Genomic DNA, 22596 nt, shown 5'->3' with positions numbered 1-22596 from the left:
GACAGATGCAAACCCTCAGGAAGAAGCTGCTCCTGCTAAGGTCAAAGGAAAGAATGCCAAGGTAGTTACTGTATCCGAAGCTGCTGATGCTAAACCTAAAAAGAAGAAAGTTGTTGCTGCCTCTATTCCTACGAAAAAGAGGAGTAGAGAAGAATCTATCAGCAGGAAAGAGCTGGAACAAGCTCCTGGCAGAGAAGAAGAAGAAAAGGAAGATCCAAAGAGGAAGAAGAAGAAGGTTGTTGCACCTATCTTCACTCCTATGGTTGAAGTTACTTCTGATGAAACTAAAGCAGCATCTGACTATGCTAACCAGATGCTAGCAAAACAGAAGGAAGAGCGAGCCAAAATCATTCAAGATAGGGATGAAAAGCTCAAAGAAGCTGGGCTAGATAAGAGTGATGTATTCTTTGTGGAAAAGATGGCAGAAGTCAAGGAAATAGCTGATGTCAATGCACAGTTGACCAAGAAAAGAGCTGGCACTTCAGAAGCTGATGCTCCAAAGTCTACTTCAGAAGCTGCTGATAACTCAGCAAAGTTTTCTCAGGTATCAAATGTCTTCCACACATCTTGCTCTACCACATCATTTATCCCTCCAGAGGACACTTCACTGCTAGATCACCTAGAGAGCCACTACTTAGGTGAATTACCCAAATCTAGCTTCACCTCAAACTCACAAACAGCCTCTAGAATGGCTCCTGAAGCATCTGCTTCTAAAAAGGACATTTCAGAAAGCCCCCAACAACAACAACCTGAACCTCAAACTTCATCATCACCACACCAAAAATCTTTTGTTCCTAAACCAACCGTTCCTGAACCTTCTGTTCATGAACAAGCCATTCATAAACCAGATGTTCCTGAACCTACTGTTCTTGAACAAACAGCTTCCAAACCTAATGTTCCTGAACTCATTGTTCCTGAACATATCCCAACTAAACCAGTTGCTCCTGAACAACCTGTTCTTGAGCCAACCCAATCAACCATCACTCCTTTACCTGTACAAATAGTTGAGGTAACCCGTTACTACGGTGTCTCTCATATGGATTTAGATTCTGAGGATGATCAAGATGATCATGCCTCTGACATGGTTATAGACCCTATTGCTGACCAACCATCAACCAGCCAACCTTTAACCACAAATGACCAACCAACAACAAGCCAAGCCATTGTACCCATAGCCCCTCCTAAACCTTCCAAACAACCTTCACCACCCACCATATTCCTGGACTCTCAAATATTACAAGGTGTGTGGGAAGACATTACTTCTGAGGTTCACAGGCTGATTAAAGGAAGAAGTGACTTGGGTCACAAAATCAGCTATCAGAAGCAATGGAGGAGGACTAAGGAGAGAGTCATCAATCTGATTTCAACTCTGCATGATTCATGTCTACAAGCTCAGGAGGAGGCCAAGCAGAAGTTAGAAAACTGGATTAATGGGATTGATGAAGAAAGCTCTGATGACATAGAAGTTCTTGGTACTTGGGTGAAGAATCCACTAAGCATCAGAGGAAGAGAACCTGAAGATTTTCTTCCCAACTACATTCACCCAAAGGATCTGGACTTGTCATTCCTTTCAAAGATAAATCTAAAGAATGCTGCACCTGACCTGGTTCTAGTTCAGGAGAACAAGGTGCTGAAGGAAAGGAATAAGGAATTGGAGCAGAAGCTACAAGAGCAGGATCTGAAGCTATTGAGAATTGAAGCTGAAATGGAACAAGCTAGAATTAGGGAAGAGAAGAACAAGTCAGAAATGAATCAGAAATATGCTGAAACTCAAGAGATTCTGAAGAAGATTTTAGAGAGCTAAAATAAGCCAAACTTGTAGTTGCACACCTTAAGCTTGTTTTCGTTTCTTTATGCTTCTGATGTACTTTGTTCATTTCTGTTTCTGACTTAGTTTTCACTTCTGACTATATATGCTTCTGAACTCTTTTCGCTTCTGAATATCTTTAACTATTTATATCTTGTGTGTATTAATTTTTGCTCTGATTATATTGATTGATATGCTCTGTTTAGTTTATTTTCTTTTGAGAAGATGGTTAATATGCTTATATAATACTCTGATCCTTTATTCTATGTTTTTCTCATCTCTTCTTTTCGTTTATTTCTTTTTGTTAATGACAAAAGGGGGAGTATATGTGATAGTATTTAAAGGCTCTGAGCCCCATTAATAATATTTGAAAATTTTGAAAAACTTCTATCTGTTTGTTTTACCTAAAAAGGGGTGTATCAAAAAGCGGGAGTATCAAATTTCAAATAAAATTAATTGAACCATTCTTCGTATCCTTAAGATAATTCTTTCAATTTTAAGCTCTGATATTATTATTGTGCGTAAAATGAATTTAATTAACCTGGATAGAACTTAGGGGGAGCTTACAAACCTTACCTTAAAGACTATCAGACTCAGGGGGAGTTAGAGCTTACAAACCTCAGACTCTGAGCTTACAAACCTCAGAACCCCAAAAGTCAACTCGTTAATTATATTAACAACAATTTATCAATTTTAAATACTATTGTTTGTCATCATCAAAAAGGGGGAGATTGTTGGAACAAAATGTGTTTAACAATGAACCTTAAAGAGTTTTGATGATAACAAGGTATTAAAAATTGTAAATTGGACTAGCTAATATTTTTTCAAGTGTACAGGACCATAGTTAAATTTTGTTTACATCATTTATTGGTACTGAAGAACAAATAAAGAGAAAAAGGAATCAACAAATTGAAGCTTAGACGCTCCTGAAGGCAATATGCTCCTGAAGATAAAAAGCGCTCCTGAAGTCAAGCTGCTCCTGAAGAGAGTAAAGCGCTCCTGAAGAATAGTGCTCCTGAAGACTAGTGCTCCGGAAGATTGGAAGTCCTGAAGCACCACGTCATCATCAGAAGCTACAACATCAGAAGCTGCCTCATCAGAAGCCATTTTCACCAGAAGCTGAAGATCAACTGAATTTACGAAATTCAAGGATTCAAGAGCTGTTTCATGGATCGAAATTCATCAAAGGACAGCAGAAGATTAGTGGAACATTGCAACGGTCATTTCAACGGTGTTTGAAGGCATGTGCTTGCAATTTGGATGAAAGCGTTGACATTGTACTATTGTACGAACTGTACAACCACCTTCTCCACTACTCTGTTTTGTGTCCACACTACAAGACAAGAAAACAGCTCTAGAATACGGCTTCGCCTGCAAAGATGTTCCTTTGGATAAGGAATGGATTTCAAATTTGTTCTTCATAGGACAACAACCAAATCAGGCAAAAGATCATTGGTGAAAGATCAAGCTTCAACAACGACTCTTAGATGTGCTGGCAATTTCACAACGTCTCTTTCACACCTCTATATAAAGGAGTGAAAACTTAGAGATTTGGTAATGCTGAACGAAAGACTCTCAACATTTTTACAAGTGCCAAACCTCTGCTGAAATTGTTTTGCATTCACTTAGAATTTCTGTGTCTCAAGTTTTATCTTAGAAATTCTTAAGTATTAGAGTCTGTCTCTGTTTTGTATTGTGAGCACCTCTGATTGTATATCAAGTGTTCAACCTTAAACAATTTTCTGTGTAATTTTGTTTAGAAGTCTCTTGCAGTTGTGCTTGAGCATAGAAGTCTCTTGATTGTATTCTTGAGCATAGGAAGACTATTGCAAAGTGTGCTTGAGCAAAGGAAGTCTCTTGCTGTGTTCTTGAGCAATTGTAATCTGATATTACATTTAATGAAATCTCCTTGGAAGTGCAAGGGGGAATGGACTACTTCCGGATTGTGGAAGGAACCAGTATAATTGCTTTGTGTCTTTCTTCTTCTCTCTCTATGTTTTATTCCGCTGCGTTCAGATTCTGATTATCACTTCAGAAGCGGTATCACTTAGCTGCTGATCAGCGTGTTCAGTTTTTAGGAGAAACGAAGAATTTTCCAAAAACACAATTCAACCCCCCCTTCTTGTGTTTTTCTCACCTTCATGCTATGCTAAACTCCATGCATGAGATCGAAAATGGTCAAAAATGGTGTTTTGGCGGGAGTGCTATAGTGTCAGTATTATGGTTTTGAAAAAAGGAACATATGAGAGGAAAATAAAAGATGATATAGTGAGAATGGTAGTGTGTAATGGACATTGGAGGCCAAATGGTGGTGGGGCGCGGCCACAGCCCATGAAAGAAGAAGAGAGGTGGCTAGGGTTTGTTTGGAGAAGGGAGAACGTTCTGATAAGTGAGGAGGAAGAGCGAGAAAAGTAAAATTCAATGTGTTTAATTTGTTTGTGTGGTGAGTTAAAGGAATAAAGAAAAAATAAAATAAATATAAAATGTGTGGGTGAGGATTGAGGAGTCATGTGCAGGTAGGATATAGTATTTTTTACATACATTTTCTTTTTTTTTTTTTAAGGAAATTTAATTTTAAATGTATTAGTGTTTGTGTTAAAAATATAAATCAATGTCAACTACGGTTTCCATTAAAAAAATCAATGACATTTATATTAGAAAAAAAATATAACTATGCCAATTTAAGTAATAAAAATTATTTCTTTCAAAATAAAAAGTAATTGATTGTGAAATTTAATTATTTATATTACTTTATATTAGGGAAAAAAAATCTATTCCAATTTAAGTAATAAAAACTCTTTCTTTCAAAATAAAAAGTAATCAATTGTGAAATTTAATTATTTATATTATTTACAATTATATTACTATTATCAACCGAAGTACTAATAATATTGATAACTAAATGCAACTTCACATTCTTATTAGGCTTAAACAGGTCTTTCGTCCCTGCAAATATAGGTCATTTTAATTTTCGTCCATGAAGTTAATAATCAGATGTAATTAGTACCATTTTTCAAATGATTAATATTTGTAGTGGCAGATTGGAAGGATTAATAACTTTAGTAACGATAATTCAAATGACCTATATTTGCAAAGACGAAATATATATTTAAGCCTTCTTATTATAATAGTCGCTAAATATTACCGTCACATTTTCCTTCCTATCGATGCAATCATGTATAGGAAATGCAACTTTCAATTAGGGATGGGAATAGGCTAGGCCGAGCTAGGTTTTCAATTAGGGATGGGAATAGGCTAGGCCGAGCTAGGCTTTGCAAGGCCTAAGCCTGGCCTGTCAAATTTTTTTAAGGTCTAAGCTTGGCATGCAGCCTGTCATAGGCTTACTTTTTAGGCCTGAGCCTAGCCTTCTAAAAGCCTGTTACGGCCTGCTAGCCTGTTTAAAAGTCTATGTCATATGAACATCTTTAAATAAGCAATGTGATCTAAGTTTAAATAGACTTGCGAACTAATAGATCAATCAGATTAAACGTGAGTTTTACATAATTTGACTATATCATAATTTGACTATATATTGTATCATATTTCAATTCTAGTTTTTTTTTTTTGTGGTGGCCGGGGTTTGAACCCCGGTACTTGCATATTTTTATGCATTGTCCATGCCAACTGAGCTAAGCTCACGAGGACATTTTAATTCTAGTTTATAATAATACATTTATATATGCGAAAAATTAATGTATATTAATAAGCTAAAATTATTGAAAAAGTTAACAAATTTATATTTTAATTCAAAGTACAAAATATAATATAATAATAAATAATATTATTCATATTTACTTAAATAGGCCGGCCTAATAAGCTTAAGAGGCTTTTTGAATAGCCTGCGGCCTGACCTTTTAAGCTAAATAGGCTTCTAAAAAATGTAACGCCCTAATTTATTATTTATTTATTTTATTGAGTTTTAGTGTCTTTTAATATAATTTATTTAAATATTTGTGATATGTTATATGTTGGTATTTATTAGTAGTTATTATGAGCTTTATTTAGTGGAAGAATTATTAATTAAAATAGAATATTGAGGTTGAGGGGCAGAATGGTAATAAGGGAGAAAATCTAAGTTAAGAATAGAAAATTAGAAAGTCAGAATACAGTAGAAACTGCTTTTGGGAGAAAAAGGGAGAAAGTGAGAAGTTAGAGAAGAGAAGAGGAGCAAGCTTGTAGAGTTCGAATTCAACCAATCTAAGGTAAGGGTGGGACTAGCTTCTCTAATAATGGGTTTATAATTCTGAAGTGGGGTTTAACATGATTGTTGTTGTCTGATTTTGATGATTAGAGAAATTAGGTTTTGATTTGGAATTGATTGTTGAAAAAGTAGATAATTCAATGAATTCATGATTAAATGCTGCTGTTGTTGTTATGAGATGTTGTTGATGATGATTGATGCCATGGGTAATCATAATCATAGAGCTTGCTATGAATTTGTATTGTTCTTGAAGGTTTTCATGAAAAATGGGTCAAATGGTGATTTTTGTTGAAAGGATGTTTTGGTTTAAGTTTTATATGGATTTGAGTGTCTTTTCATGTTCAGAAACGTTTAAAAAAACTTTGGGACCAAATTTGGGCTTAGGGGATTCAAAATTGGGATTTTGGGGTGAAAGATTGAGTTTTCCCGAGAGCTACATGTCTGACAGCATGCCCTGTTTCGCATTCTTGCGTCTTTTTCACACATTTCTGATTTGAATTGGCTTTTGGTGAAAACATGAAAGTTTTAGATAATGTTGTTAGCTTTCCAGTGGCTTTGGTTTGACTTGAAAGTGGATTTTAGATTTTGAGTTATGATGGAAACACTCCAAGTAGGTCTTGGAGAAATTTTAAGGACACTTAGCATAACTATTTCCAAGTCAACCTGAAACCCTATGGTTTGTTTCCAAACTCCAAAATGTGTGTGTTAGGAGTTCAATTAAGGTGTTTAAGAGTATTTAACCTATGATGTGATGAATCTAACTTGGTTTTGTTTTGAAAGTAAATTGGTTTTGTAAAATGATACTATGAGTCGAACTTGGTGAATTTTACAATTCTATTGTATTTAGCCGATGAAACACACATGTATACTCTACTGCACTCATATGTGGTCTAGGTGTATCCATAGTTGAGGCATTGGATCCTAGTTGCTTGGTCTTAGTTTATTTGTTTCAATTATTTTAAAGTTGTAAAATAAAAGACGAACTTTGTCGAAAATGATCCTTAAAACCAAATACTTGGCAAATCTTTTGTGGATAGTTTGATATGATTAAATGAAGATATGTGAATGATTATTAGGTGTTGAATATGATGTTATATAATGTTGTTCATGATTGATGAATTATGAAGTCATAAAGTGAAGTCGTTGTTGTTGCATTGGTTGTGTAAATACATAATCATTTTAAGCGAAGGGGGTTGTAGCCTGACATGTCGAATTATGACATTAGCAAAGGGATCTGTAGCTCCGTTAATTTTAAGCGAAGGGGGTTGTAGCCTGTCAAGTCGAATTACGACATTAGCGAAGAGAGTTTGATGCTCTGATGGTACCACATGCATATTGCATTTGTTGAGTCATTGTTGTTGCATTGTTGAGTCGTTGTTGTTGAATTGTCAAGTCATTGTTGTCGCGTTGTTTAGCGAAGTTTTGTTGATGAATTGTTGTTGAAGTTATGTGAAGTAATGTTGCTGATGTACTATTGTTGATTTATGTTGTTAAATTCTTTTAATGAAATATATGCTTATTATTATTGAATGTGAAATCTCACCCCTTCTGTTTGAATGTTGCCTCTACGTGGGTAACGTGCAGATAACCAGGAGTAACCGCTGATGTGAGTTGATTCTTCATGTCGTCTTAGGAGTCGCTCAGATACGTAACGGGACGGGGATTAATTATATTTGATTTTCCATTGTTACGTATTCTTTTCATAAATTATTGTTGGACCATTTTTAGATGGAATTAATTATGTTGATGACGTTGAGTCCTTTAGTGCCAAATATTGTTTAAACATTTAATAATTTTCCCGCTGTGACATATTTGAAATTATTGACAGCAGTTGTTTTAAATAAAGAGTGGATTTTAACTCTATTTATATTTAATGATATTTTGAAGAACGAAATGTGGCATCCTAATTGTGATGAACTCTGATTTATTTTATAATATTTATATGTTAGGAAAATGGGGTGTTGCAATTGGTATCAGGGCAGGTTGGTCCGTCCGGCCAAGTAGTTGAGTCGTTTGTGTCGTCTGACGGTTGAATATTGTCGTTGTAATATTTTTCCTAATCAATGGTTATCGAAACACCGGCTAAGGGTTCGGTGACTACTTCTCTAGTATGCTTGAAGTGTCCTTTATCGATGTTTGGTAGAGATTTTGCAATGGACTTAGTATGTTTGCCGTTGAGTGGGATGGATGTGATACTAGGTATGAATTGGTTGGAATTTAACCATGTTCATATTGATGAGTCATAGATAGTATTAATTATTGCCTTATTTAGTTTAGTTTTATTTTAGATTTGATTTTATTTTATTGCATTTTATTTTAGTTTAGAATATTTTACTTCAAATTGTGTTTTATTTTATTTTAGGAATAAATATATGGTGGAAGGTGTCTTGGAGCAAAAGAAAGAGGACTGGAACAAATACAGCGCAAGAATACGAAGATACGGGACAAAAATATGTTCCCACCAAGTCAGAAGCTTGGCACGGCCAGTGCCAACATGTGGCACGGCCGTGCCACCTCCCAGAGCCTCTTTTGCTGCTTTTTCTTCGGGCCCAAGTTACCCTGTTGCAGCTTTACTGTTTTACCCTTTTAGTTGCTTAGTTTCTAAGTCGATTGTAAAGCTATAAATAGAGTAGCTCTCCACCATAAACAAGGACGTTTTACTTTGTTTATTTCAATTGCTATTTCAATAAAGTCTTTATTTCCTTTTACTTCCTTTGCAATTTACTTTTATCGCATTCTCTCTTCTTCCCCCATGTCTACGATGAACATGAGTGAGTAGACTTCTTTGTCTTGGGATCGTTGGATAAGTCTAATGACGTAATCCGGATCAAGCCAAGTCTTAAACCTTAATTAATTGTTACCCTAATTCCTAATCTAAATTCACCGTTTTAACATGAATTAATTATTATCAAACTGTGGAAGCGAACGCGGAGGGTTTGATAATGGTTAATTCATCATCACAGATATCAATTCATAAAGCGAACGCGGAGCTTTGATATCCGATCAAGTGAATTTAGACAAGGTTTGCGAAACATGAGAATAGTCTAGCAAACCTTGGGACACATAAAGTTTCGATCTTCAAGGGTCCCAAAGGCAATCACCCATGAGAATAGGTGTGGTTGTTGGAGGGATACACTCACTGACTTCGAGAGGAGCTGTGATATGCTAAAGAGAAACTTGTCCTTAGTAATTAGGATTAACGTTTAATTATAAGTTTAAGGCTTGCTTGTGAAAAGATTCGTTATTATGATGAACCAATGATCCCGAGGCTTTTTATTATCATTGTTATTTACTTTCAAAAACTGCACTCTCCAACTTCTTAATTCTTTCTCCTCTAATCAATATCTAAAAGTTAATTAGATTGACCAACTCCCTAGCGGAACGATACTCTTACTTACTACTATTACTTCGATAGGCCGTGCACTTGCGGTTTGGCCCTATCAAGTTTTTGGCGCCGTTGCCGGGGAGTTAACTAATTTAATTAGCTTTTTCTTAGTGATTAGAATTCTCTCTTCTTCTTCCTCTTTTTCTTTTTATTTTTTTTCCTTCATCATTAACTTCTTGGAAAGCATAAAAATAATACCAAACATGGCTGAAAGACGTGCTCTTAAAGAATACGTGACTCCTTCAATAGGAGAGCCATATGCTATTATTGTGTATCCAACGGTTGAAGATGAAGATTTTGAAATTAAGCCTGCCCAACTTAAAATGGTGCAGCAAAATTATTTTTCGGGATCCCCCGATGAGGATCCCAATCTCCACATCTCAACTTTTTGGCGGCTCACCGTAACATATAAGAAAAACCAAGAGACCTTGAGACTACATCTCTTCCCTTTTTCTCTAAAAGATAAAGCTCTCAATTGGTTCCATTCCCTAAGAGTTGGTTCCATCACCTCATGGGACCAATTGAAGCGTGAATTTCTCATCCGTTTCCTTCCCCCATCAAAAATTGGCCAACTAAGGGCAAAGCTTTTTCAATTTACTCAAAAAGAGGGGGAATCTCTTCACGATTCATGGGGACGTTTTAAGGATATGCTTAAACTTTGCCCCCTCCATGGACTAGAGGAATGGTTGATCATTCACACTTTTTACAATGGTTTATCTCATGCTACTAAAATCTTTGTTGATACAGCCGCAGGTGGTGCTCTAATGAACAAAGACTTCGAAACAGCCTATGCGTTGATTGAAGACATGGCTCGAAATCTCTTTCTATGGACTGATGAAGAAATCACTACAAAATCTTCACCCTCCAAAAAGAGAGCAGGTATGTACGAAGTCTCTAATTATGACCACCTTGCTTCTAGGATTGATGCACTAACACACAAATTTGAAAAACTTAATGTTAGTGATACTACTCCTACATCACCTTGTAAAACATGTAGTGAATGCAAACTAGGTAGTGTTGAACAAATAAACTTTATTCAAAACAACCAAGGGGTAAGTCTTGACCAAAGCCCTAATGAAAATCCCTTGGTTCAAAGAACGACACCACCAAGTTATGCTAATAACCAAAAGGTCATTCAAAAGTCTAATCTTGAACTTTTAATGGAAAATTATCTTCTTAACCAATCCGAGCAGCTCAAAGAGCTTGCAAATCAAACTAGACTTTTGAATGACTCTTTTGTTTCACTTACATCAAAAGTAGACTCTATCTCCTCTCACAATAAGGTCTTAGAGGCTCAGCTCTCTCTAGTTGTTCAATTTTGCCAACCTAGAATGAACGCCGTTACACTTAGGAGTGGTAGGCAATTAGAAGACCCCTTAAGAGTCAAACCTAGTGAGGAAGAGACTAGTGAACCGCAAGGTGAGATGGCTGAAGAAGAGAGTGAGAAACCACAAAGTGAGGAAGTTACACCACCTCCCTTCAAACCAAAGATTCCTTTCCCTCAAAGATTTGCCAAGTCTAAGCTTGATGAGCAATTTAAAAAGTTCATTGAGATGATGAATAAAATCTACGTTGACGTTCCCTTCACCGATGTTCTAACTCAAATGCCCACCTATGCTAAATTTTTAAAAGAAATTCTTTCAAAAAAGAGAAAAATTGAGGAAAGTGAAACGGTGAACCTTACGGAGGAATGTAGCGCCATCATCCAAAATAAGTTGCCACCCAAGCTTAAGGATCCAGGAAGTTTCTCAATACCTTGTGTCATAGGGTCTGAAATAGTAAAGAGGGCAATGTGTGATTTAGGAGCCAGTGTCAGCTTGATGCCTCTATCTCTTTATGAGAGATTAGGATTGGGAGAGCTTAAGTCAACTAGGATGACCCTACAATTAGCAGATCGTTCCCTTAAGTATCCAGCTGGAATCATAGAGGACGTCCCTGTCAAGGTAGGAGAAATCTACGTCCCTACGGACTTTGTTGTGATGGAAATAGAGGAGGATAACCAAGTACCTATACTTTTGGGAAGGCCCTTCCTTGCTACCGCTGGGGCTATAATAGATGTTAAACATGGGAAATTGGAATTTAATGTTGGTAAGGATACTGTTGAATTTGAACTTGCTAAACTAATGAAAAATCCTTCCATTAAAGACTCTTGTTACATGTTTGATATAATTGACCATTGTGTGAAAGAGTGCCCTTTGGCATCAACTACACATGATGGTTTGGAAGTATGCTTGGTTAGTGATGCAGGTACAAAACTAGATGAAGACGCCAAAGAGTATGAGAAGATGTTAGATGGAACTCCTCCTATGGAAAATGTGGGCATAAAGGAGCTAATAGGAAAAGAACCAACCCCTTCACCAAAGGAAGCGCCAAAGGTGGAGCTTAAACCACTCCCACCAAGCTTGAGGTATGAATTCTTAGGCCCTAACTCAACCTACCCTGTTATTGTGAATGCAAGCTTGAATGAGGTAGAAACTGAAAAATTGCTTTATGTTCTCAAGAAATACCCTAAGGCCATAGGTTATACCATTGATGACATTAAAGGAATAAATCCCTCATTATGTACACATAGGATACTACTTGAAGAGGACTATAAGCCCTCCGTTGAACACCAAAGAAGACTAAATCCTAACATGAAAGAAGTTGTGAAAAAAGAAGTCTTAAAGCTCCTAGATGCAGGTGTTATCTATCCAATTTCTGATTCCAAATGGGTTAGCCCGGTTCAAGTAGTACCTAAAAAGGGTGGTCTTACAGTTATTAAGAATGATAAAAATGAATCCATTGCAACTAGAACCGTCACCGGTTGGAGGATGTGCATTGACTATAGGAAGCTTAACAAAGCAACCCGTAAAGATCACTTCCCACTCCCCTTTATAGACCAAATGTTAGAAAGGTTAGCTAAGCATTCACACTTTTGTTACTTAGATGGCTATTCTGGATTCTTCCAAATACCCATTCACCCTAATGACCAAGAGAAAACCACTTTCACATGTCCCTTTGGTACCTTTGCCTATAGGAGAATGCCCTTTGGTCTTTGCAATGCCCCCGCTACCTTTCAAAGATGCATGATGTCTATTTTTTCTGATTTTGTTGAAGATATAATGGAAGTCTTTATGGATGATTTTTCTGTGCATGGATCTAGTTTTGATAATTGTTTGACTAACCTGGAAAAAGTTTTGGAAAGATGTGAACAGGTAAACTTAGTGTTGAATTGGGAGAAATGTCACTTCATGGTAAGAGAAGGAATTGTCCTAGGACACTTAATCTCTGAGCGAGGTATAGAGGTAGATAAAGCAAAAATTGAAATTATTGAAAAAATGTCTCCTCCTACCTCGGTCAAAGAAGTTAGAAGCTTCCTAGGACATGCGGGATTCTACCGCCGTTTCATTAAAGATTTTTCTTCAATCACTAAGCCACTAACAAGCTTGCTCCTTAAGGATGCAGATTTTGTGTTTGATAATGCATGCCTAAAGGCTTTTTACAGGTTAAAAGAAGCTTTGGTCACTGCCCCTATCATACAACCACCGGATTGGAACTTGCCTTTTGAAATAATGTGTGATGCGAGTGACTATGCAGTAGGGGCTGTGTTGGGACAAAGAAAAGACAAGAAGATGCATGCCATTTATTATGCAAGTAAGACCCTTGATGGGGCACAGGTAAACTATGCCACAACAGAAAAAGAATTGTTAGCGGTAGTTTATGCCATTGACAAATTTCGGCCATACTTGGTAGGATCAAAAATCATCATTTACACAGATCACTCGGCAATAAAATATTTGTTAAACAAAAAAGATGCCAAGCCGAGGTTGATCCGATGGATTTTGCTCCTTCAAGAATTTGACCTTGAAATAAGAGATAAAAAGGGTACCGAAAATGTTGTAGCTGATCACTTGTCCCGCCTTAGGGAGACCAATGAGAATGAGCTACCCCTGGATGATTCCTTTCCGGATGATCAACTTTTCTTATTGGCACAAACTAACGCACCTTGGTATGCAGACTTTGTTAACTTTCTTGCAGCTGGAGTACTACCACCTGGATTGAGCTACCAACAAAAGAAGAAGTTCTTCCATGACCTCAAACATTATTATTGGGATGAACCCTACCTTTTCAAAAGAGGCTCAGACGGGATCTTCAGAAGATGCATTCCCGAAAACGAGGTAAGTAGTATTCTAACCCACTGTCACTCCTCTTCTTATGGTGGCCACGCCAGTACTCAAAAGACCTCTTTCAAAATTCTTCAATCTGGTTTCTGGTGGCCATCGCTTTTCAAAGATGTGCATAAATTCGTTTCTAAATGTGACAAATGTCAACGCACCGGTAACATTACTAAGAGGAATGAAATGCCCTTAAACAACATTCTTGAAGTCGAAATTTTCGATGTATGGGGTGTTGATTTCATGGGACCTTTCCCCTCTTCTTTTGGAAATCAATACATATTGGTGGCAGTTGACTATGTGTCCAAATGGGTTGAGGCTGTTGCCTCACCCACTAATGATGCACATGTTGTTATAAAATTTTTCAAAAAGATCATCTTTCCAAGGTTTGGAGTGCCAAGGGTTGTAATAAGCGATGGAGGGTCTCACTTTATATCTAAACTTTTCGAAAAACTTTTACAAAAGTATGGAGTGAAACACAAAATTGCTACACCCTATCACCCACAAACTAGTGGACAAGTTGAGGTCTCCAATAGACAAATAAAAGCCATTCTTGAAAAAACAGTTTCAAACTCTAGGAAGGATTGGTCAAGTAAGCTCGACGATGCTCTTTGGGCCTATAGAACGGCTTACAAAACTCCAATTGGAATGACACCTTTTAAGCTAATCTATGGAAAGTCTTGTCACCTTCCGGTTGAACTTGAGCATAAAGCCTATTGGGCCATAAGAAACCTCAACTTAGATCCCAATCTAGCTGGTCAAAAGAGAAAACTTCAGTTAAGTGAGTTAGAAGAACTTAGAATTGATGCCTATGAAAATGCCCGTATTTACAAAGAACGAACAAAAAAATGGCACGACAAGCATATCCTCAAAAGGAACTTCAAGAGCGGTGACCTTGTACTGCTCTTTAACTCTAGGCTAAGGCTTTTTCCAGGTAAGTTAAGATCAAGATGGTCTGGTCCATTCACTGTTCGTACTGTTTACCCCTATGGGGCAATTGAAATTTTTTCTGAAAAGACTGGACCTTTCAAAGTTAATGGCCAAAGACTAAAGATTTACAATGCAGGTGAAGCTGTTGAAGAAGAAACAATACTAGCCCTCTTAGATCCTCCATGAGGAACCACTCTTGCATCTTTCGTCAAGCTAGTGACGGTAAAAGAGCGCTTCGTGGGAGGCAACCCACGCATTTAACTGCTTTCGTTTTGTTTTAAGTTGTTTTGTAGGTAATTGTCCGAATACGATTCAAGAAAATGAAAAAAATTGAAGTCCCTGGAACCAGAAGGTTGGCACGGCCCGTGCTAAGGTTGGCACGGCCGTGCCATGTTTTTCAAAGAAAAATCAGGAGCCAGCCACAGAATGTTGGCACGGCCCGTGCTGAGGTTGGCACGGCCGTGCCAGCTTACAGAGTCCAAAAATTCATTTTTTTTGCTATCTATAACACCCTGTGAGCTTTCTGCACCCCTTCTTTCTTCTTCTTCTTCTTCTTCTTTTAATTTCTTTTTCTTTTGAATCATTGAGGACAATGCTTCCCCTAAGTGTGGGGGGGCCTAATAAAGTGTCTAGAGTCGTAGTGTTCCCAAACTCCCTTGAACTTTATTCTTTTGTTTTGTTTTTATAGCAAGAGGCATGACTTGTAGCTTGTTTTTAATGTAAATATGGCATGAAAATTTTTGTTTTGTCTCTTCTTTAGGTTGCTTCTTGTACATGAAAATAGTTTCTTGTGTTTCTTATGTTCTTGCTATACCCATATCATGTTTTATTGTGAAAATTCTCCAATGAGAAAAGCACCCGGTTGCAATCCTTGAGTAAATGTATGAATAGGTATTTTAAGGAACACGTTCTATCTTTAGTGTTAACTTAGACCCTTTAAAGTCTTAAGAGTAAAAGTAGTATAAGTTTGTGTGGGAAAATTAATCAAATTGTTCTTAATTGTTATATTCTTATTAATTTGTTAATGTTAAATGGGGCGGGAGAATGGCACCAACATGTGGGGGAAAGGACAATCCCTAACTTCCTAATTGTGGTGGTGACTCCTTAATTTGAACCTAAAGTGAAACAAATTCATCAATGCTAGGGGGAAAGGACAATTACATCCAAAAAGACTTCCTACGCGGAGATGAAACAAACAATAATTTTGCAGCACTACTTAGGGTGATTTTGAATCTAGGGGGAAAGGACAATTACATCCGAGAAGACTCCCTACGAGGATAGATAACCCCTAAGCATCTGCAGCCCCTTGTGCTTAATTGTTATATCTAATTTAATGTTTAACTCAAATTCCCATCACTCTTATATGAAATGAAGAAAAGACTTTTCTCGGTTACTTTAGCACTGAGGATAGAACCTATTCCTCATAATATCTGTCTTATACAGGAGCAAGAAAAGGGTTGGACTGCACACACACACTCACTTGAGACTTGATGTTGGGTAGAATAGGTTCATGAGAAGTATTTGAAATTGTAATTAGTGTACTTGAGGCAAGGCCTTTCTTTTGAGACATTTGTTCTTAATATTGCCATAATCAAATCTTTTGTTGCTACTATGTTTGCTGCCTTTTGCTTGAGGACAAGCAAAGATTCAAGTGTGGGGGAGTTTGATGAGTCATAGATAGTATTAATTATTGCCTTATTTAGTTTAGTTTTATTTTAGATTTGATTTTATTTTATTGCATTTTATTTTAGTTTAGAATATTTTACTTCAAATTGTGTTTTATTTTATTTTAGGAATAAATATATGGTGGAAGGTGTCTTGGAGCAAAAGAAAGAGGACTGGAACAAATACAGCGCAAGAATACGAAGATACGGGACAAAAATATGTTCCCACCAAGTCAGAAGCTTGGCACGGCCAGTGCCAACATGTGGCACGGCCGTGCCACCTCCCAGAGCCTCTTTTGCTGCTTTTTCTTCGGGCCCAAGTTACCCTGTTGCAGCTTTACTGTTTTACCCTTTTAGTTGCTTAGTTTCTAAGTCGATTGTAAAGCTATAAATAGAGTAGCTCTCCACCATAAACAAGGACGTTTTACTTTGTTTATTTCAATTGCTATTTCAATAAAGTCTTTATTTCCTTTTACTTCCTTTGCAATTTACTTTTATCGCATTCTCTCTTCTTCCCCCATGTCTACGATGAACATGAGTGAGTAGACTTCTTTGTCTTGGGATCGTTGGATAAGTCTAATGACGTAATCCGGATCAAGCCAAGTCTTAAACCTTAATTAATTGTTACCCTAATTCCTAATCTAAATTCACCGTTTTAACATGAATTAATTATTATCAAACTGTGGAAGCGAACGCGGAGGGTTTGATAATGGTTAATTCATCATCACAGATATCAATTCATAAAGCGAACGCGGAGCTTTGATATCCGATCAAGTGAATTTAGACAAGGTTTGCGAAACATGAGAATAGTCTAGCAAACCTTGGGACACATAAAGTTTCGATCTTCAAGGGTCCCAAAGGCAATCACCCATGAGAATAGGTGTGGTTGTTGGAGGGATACACTCACTGACTTCGAGAGGAGCTGTGATATGCTAAAGAGAAACTTGTCCTTAGTAATTAGGATTAACGTTTAATTATAAGTTTAAGGCTTGCTTGTGAAAAGATTCGTTATTATGATGAACCAATGATCCCGAGGCTTTTTATTATCATTGTTATTTACTTTCAAAAACTGCACTCTCCAACTTCTTAATTCTTTCTCCTCTAATCAATATCTAAAAGTTAATTAGATTGACCAACTCCCTAGCGGAACGATACTCTTACTTACTACTATTACTTCGATAGGCCGTGCACTTGCGGTTTGGCCCTATCACATATTAATTGTTTTAGAAAGACAATGCGTTTTTCTTCTGCCGAAGAAGAAGGAGAAACTGAGTTCTTGACTACTAAGCAGTTGAAACAGTTAATGCGTGATGGAATCCAAATGTTTTCTTTGATGGCGTCCCTGTCTATTGAGAATCAAGCAGTGATTGATAAGTTGCAAGTGGTGTGTGAATTTCCAGAAGTATTTTCTGATGAAATTCCTGATGTGCCGCCAGAGAGGGAAGTGGAATTTTCTATTGATCTTATTCCCGCTACGAAACCTATTTCCATGGCACCTTACCGTATGTCAGCTTCCGAATTAGCTGAGTTGAAAAAGCAGTAAGAAGATTTGCTTGATGAGAAGTTTGTAAGGCCGAGTGTGTTGCCTTGGGGAGCGCCGGTGTTATTGGTTAAGAAGAATGATGGTAGCATGAGGTTGTGTATAGATTACCGGCAGTTGAACAAAGTGACAATAAAGAAAAGGTATCCACTTCCGAGGATCGACGATTTGATGGATCAGTTAGTGGGTGCACGTGTGTTCAGTAAGATTGACTTAAGATCAGGCTATCACTATATCAAAGTGAAAGATGAGGATGTTCAGGAGACGGCCTTTAGGACACGTTACGGACATTACGAATATTCAGTGATGCCTTTCGGTGTTACTAACGCGCTGGAAGTGTTTATGGAATATATGAATCGTATTTTTCAAGCTTATTTGGATCGATTTGTTGTTGTGTTTTTAGATGATATTCTGATATACTCCAAGTCTGAGGAGGAACATGTCGAGCATTTGAGAATTGTTTTGCAAGTGTTGAAAGAGAAGAAGTTATATGCCAAGTTATCAAAGTGTGAATTCTAGTTGAACGAGGTGAGTTTTCTTGGTCATATTATTTCTGGTAGTGGTATTGTTGTAGACCCATCTAGGTTGATGCAGTATCGCAATGGGAGACTCCGAAGTAGGTTACAAAAGTTAGAAGCTTTTGGGTTTGGCTGGTTATTACCGAAGATTTATTGAAGGATTTTCCAAGTTAGCACTTCCGTTAACTCAGTTGACAGAGCCTTTGTGTGGGATGTTCAGTGCGAGAATAGTTTTAATGAACTAAAGCAGCGTTTGACGATGGCTCCGATTTTGATTTTAACAAAGTCTGACGAGCTATTTGTTGTGTACTGTGATGCGCCTAAGTTGGGTTTAGGTGGTCTGCTTATGCAGGATAATAAAGTAGTAGCTTATGCATCGAGGCAGCTAAGGATTCATGAACGTAATTATCCTACCCATGATCTAGAGTTAGCTGTAGTAGTTTTTGTACTTAAAATTTAGAGGCATTATCTGTATGGCTCTAGATTTAAAGTGTTCAGCGATCATAAAAGTCTGAAGTATTTATTTGACCAGAAAGAATTAAATATGAGGCAGCGAAGGTGGCTTGAATTGCTAAAGGATTATGAATTCGGGTTGAATTACCATCCGGGTAAGGCTAATGTCATTGCAGATGCTTTAAGTAGGAAAATATTACATATGTCTGCTATGATGGTTAAAGAGTTGGAGTTGCTTGAACAGTTCAGAGACTTGAGTTTGGTTTGTGAAGTGTCAACGCATGGTGTGAAATTAGGAATGTTGAAGATCAACAGTGAATTTTTGAATAGTATCAAAGAAGCTCAAAAGGTAGATGTGAAGTTGGTAGATTTAATGGTTGGGAACAATCAGGCTGAAGATAGTGACTTTAAAGTTGATGATCAAGGAGTGTTGCGGTTTCGGGTAGAATTTGTATTCCTGATGATACAGAAATGAAAAAGATGATTCTGGAAGAAAGTCACAGAAGCAATTTGAGTATTCATCCGGGAGCTACAAAAATGTATTATGATTTGAAGAAGTTATTTTGGTGGTCCGGGTTGAAGCGAGATGTGGCACAATTCGTATATGCGTGTTTAATTTGTCAAAAGTCAAAAGTTGAACACCAGAAACCTGCTGGGTTGTTGACCCCTTTAGATATTCCAAAGTGGAAGTGGGATAGAATATCCATGGATTTTGTGACGAGTTTGTCGAATACTCCAAGAGTACATGATGCGATTTGGGTAATTATGGATAGACCGACGAAGTCGGCCCATTTTATTCCGATTAACATCAGTTTTCCTGTATCTCAGTTGGCGGAGATTTATATTCGTGAGATTGTGAAGCTACATGGTGTTCAGTCGAGTATTGTATCAAATAGAGATCCAAGATTTACTTCTAGATTTTGGAAGAGTTTGCAGGAGGCGTTGGGTTCTAAGTTGAGTTTGAGTTCGGCGTATCATCCGCAGACAGATGGATAGACGGAGAGGACAATTCAGTCGTTGGAGGACTTGTTGAGGGTTTGTGTACTTGAGCAAGGAGGAACTTGGGATAGTCATCTTCCATTGATCGAGTTCACTTATAATAACAGTTACCATTCTAGTATTGGGATGGCACCGTTCGAAGCGTTGTATGGTCGGAGATGCAGAACTCCGTTGTGTTGGTATGAGTCCGGTGAGAGTGTGGTACTGGGACTGAACATTGTTCAACAGACTACTGAGAAGGTTAAGTTGATTAGAGAAAAGATGAAGGTGTCGCAGAATAGGCAAAAGAGTTATCATGATAAGCGTAGGAAGGATCTTGAGTTTCAAGAAGAAGACCATGTGTTTTTAAGAGTCACTCATGTGACCGGTGTTGGACGTGCGTTAAAATCAAAGAAACTGACTCTGAGGTTATTGGTCCGTATCAGATTTCAGAAAGAGTTGGGACAGTTACGTATAGGGTGGGTTTACCACCGCATCTTTCGAACTTACATGATGTGTTTCATGTGTCACAACTTCGAAAGTATGTTGCGGATCCATCTCATTTGATTCCAAGAGATGATGTGCAAGTGAGAGACAATCTTACGATTGAGACCTTACCCGTGAGGATTGAAGCTTGTGCGGTGAAGAAGCTGAGAGGCAAGGAGATACCTCTTGTGAAAGTCGTTTGGGAAGGAGCGGCTGGTGAGAGTTTGACGTGGGAGTTGGAGAGTAAGATGCTGGAGTCGTATCCAGAGTTATTTGAATGAGGTACATTTTTAGGACGAAAATATTCTAAGTGGGGGAGAGTTGTAACACCCTAATTTAGTATTTATTTATTTTATTGAGTTTTAGTGTCTTTTAATATAATTTAGGCTTAAATGCTCTTTTGGTCCCTTAACTATTTATTTGGTATTGCTTTGGTCCCTTAACTAAAAAAAAGATTGTTTTGGTATTTTATCTTTATCTCCGTTATCTGTTTTGGTCCCTTCCGTTAAATAAATTCAAAAAAACGTTAGGGTTTGTACCAACCCAGATTTTGGGACCAAAACGATACCGAATAAATACTTAAGGGACCAAAATAACATTTAGGTTTTTTTTTTATCATCTTCTTTTTCTTCATCTTCTTCCTTCATCATCTTCATCATCTTCATTAAATCTTCATCAAAAAACTGGTAAATAAAAACAGCCTATTGTTTTCTTCTTAAATCACTACCCCATAACCATCATCTTCATCCTCTCATCACTACTATTAACAACACCACCTAATATCATCATACCCATAAATATTCTAACAACAACACATAACATTGAGTTCAAATTCTGCAGAAATCTTCATAAATCCAATTGTTTCATCAGCATCACCAAAACCATACCCACATATCATCAGAACCTCAAAGCTTCATCATTTACCACTTTCTTCACCCAAAGTCACAATTTTTTTCATTTGGATCATAAAGATCTACTTTTTTTAAAATAAAAAAAAAAGAAGAAGAAAAAAATGTTTGATTTGGAACCTAAAAAAAAAAGAAGAAAAATATGTTTGATTTGGAACCAATTAAACGACCTAATGTTGTTTGTGTTTCTTCAACTTGTTGTTTTCATTTCCAGAAAATCAACCTGGTGATTGAAATATATAGAATTGATCCAACAAGTTTTGATTTAGGTAAGGTTTTTTAATCACAATGGGTGATTTTGCGATTGTTATATTTAATTTGTAGCTCTGGTAATAAATTTGAAGAGATGAAGATTGAAATTTACAAAAATAAAATTGAGTTTTTTATTTTTTATGGGTTTGAAGATAGGTGTATGTATATGATGAAGATGAAGAAGAAGAGGAGAGAAGAAGATGAAGATAACTAAAAACAATTGGTTGTTGATGGTATATTCTATGGGTATGATGATGTTAGGTGTTGAAGATGATGAAGAAAATGATGAAGAGGAGAAAGGAAGAAGATGAAGAACAAGAAGATGATAAAAAAAACTTAAATGTTATTTTGGTCCCTTAAGTATTTATTTGGTATCGTTTTGGTCCCAAAATCTGGGTTGGTACAAACCCTAACGTTTTTTTGAATTTATTTAACGGAAGGGACCAAAACAGGTAACGAAGATAAAGATAAAATACCAAAACAATCTTTTTTTTAGTTAAGGGTCCAAAGCGATACCAAATAAATAGTTAAGGGACCAAAAAAGCATTTAAGCCTATAATTTATTTAATATTTTGAAGGTGAGAAAAACACAAGAAGGGGGGTTGAATTGTGTTAGATTTTTCTTCGTTTCTCCTAAGCTGAAACACACTGGCCAGAAGCAAGTAGAGACTGCTTCTGAAGTGGCATTCAGGATCTAAATGCAGCGGATAAAAAAGAGAGAGGAGAAGAAAGACACAAAGCAATTATATAGGTTCCTTCCACAAACCGGAAGTAGTCATGTCCCCCTTGCACTTCCAAGGAGAGTTCACTATAATGTAATATCTGATTACAACTTCTCACTGCTAAAACTAGCAAGAGACTTCAAATTGCTCAAGCACACAAGCAAGAGACTTCCTATGCTCCTGAACACAATCAAGATACTTCTATTGCTCAAGCACAACTGCAAGAGACTTCTAATCAAACAAGATTACAAAGAAAAATGTTTGAGGTTGAACTATTGATATACAATCAGAGGTGCTCACAATACAAATCAGATACAGACTCTTAAGACTCTAGAATTTCTAAGATATGAACTTGAAAACAGAAATTATAAGTGAACTTTGATTGCAGAACAATTTCAGCAGAGTTTTGGCGCTAGTAAATTGTTGTTGAGTATCTACTAATCTCTAAGTCTTCACTCTTTTATATAGAGGTGTGAAAGAGTCGTTGTGAAATTGCCAGCACATCAAAAAGAGTCGTTTGAAGCTTTGATCAATCACCAATGATCTTTTGCCTGATTTGGTTGTTGTCCTATGAAGGATCAATTTCAAATCAATTCCC

At 37.0% G+C, this 22596-nt stretch overlaps 1 protein-coding gene, 1 long non-coding RNA gene and 1 other non-coding gene across 3 annotated transcripts; 2 read left to right on the top strand and 1 right to left on the bottom strand.

Annotated features, from left to right (window-relative positions):
* Nucleotides 1-5915: 5915 nt before the first annotated feature.
* Nucleotides 5916-7871, top strand: LOC146937640 (uncharacterized). Its single transcript, XR_015030992.1, has 2 exons — nucleotides 5916-6009; nucleotides 7593-7871. It is a non-coding gene; the product is annotated as an uncharacterized LOC146937640 (long non-coding RNA).
* Nucleotides 7872-9962: 2091 nt separating this feature from the next.
* On the bottom strand, nucleotides 9963-10069 carry LOC146937639 (small nucleolar RNA R71). Its single transcript, XR_015033800.1, has one exon. It is a non-coding gene; the product is annotated as a small nucleolar RNA R71 (small nucleolar RNA).
* Nucleotides 10070-19777: 9708 nt separating this feature from the next.
* LOC146937638 (uncharacterized) lies at nucleotides 19778-20397 on the top strand. The gene is made up of 2 exons (XM_085749482.1): nucleotides 19778-19891; nucleotides 20077-20397. Exons 1-2 carry the CDS (start codon nucleotides 19778-19780, stop codon nucleotides 20395-20397), a joined length of 435 nt encoding a protein of 144 aa, XP_085605608.1.
* Nucleotides 20398-22596: the final 2199 nt, after the last annotated feature.

Source organism: Medicago sativa, chromosome 3 (genome assembly GCF_051527215.1).
Source record: "Medicago sativa cultivar Bolivia chromosome 3, Bolivia_mono, whole genome shotgun sequence".
In the NCBI taxonomy this organism is placed as follows: domain Eukaryota; kingdom Viridiplantae; phylum Streptophyta; class Magnoliopsida; order Fabales; family Fabaceae; genus Medicago; species Medicago sativa.
The sequence above is the reverse complement of the archived record's forward strand: the minus strand, read 5'-3'. Positions and strand labels throughout refer to the sequence as shown.

Excerpts from the sequence above, each read along its gene's own strand:
- LOC146937638 (XM_085749482.1), top strand. The coding sequence starts at position 19,778 with ATGGCACCGTTCGAAGCGTTGTATGGTCGGAGATGCAGAACTCCGTTG. Across the intron at positions 19,892-20,076 it reads TTCAACAGACTACTGAGAAG|ATTTCAGAAAGAGTTGGGAC; the intron begins GTTAAGTTGATT and ends GGTCCGTATCAG.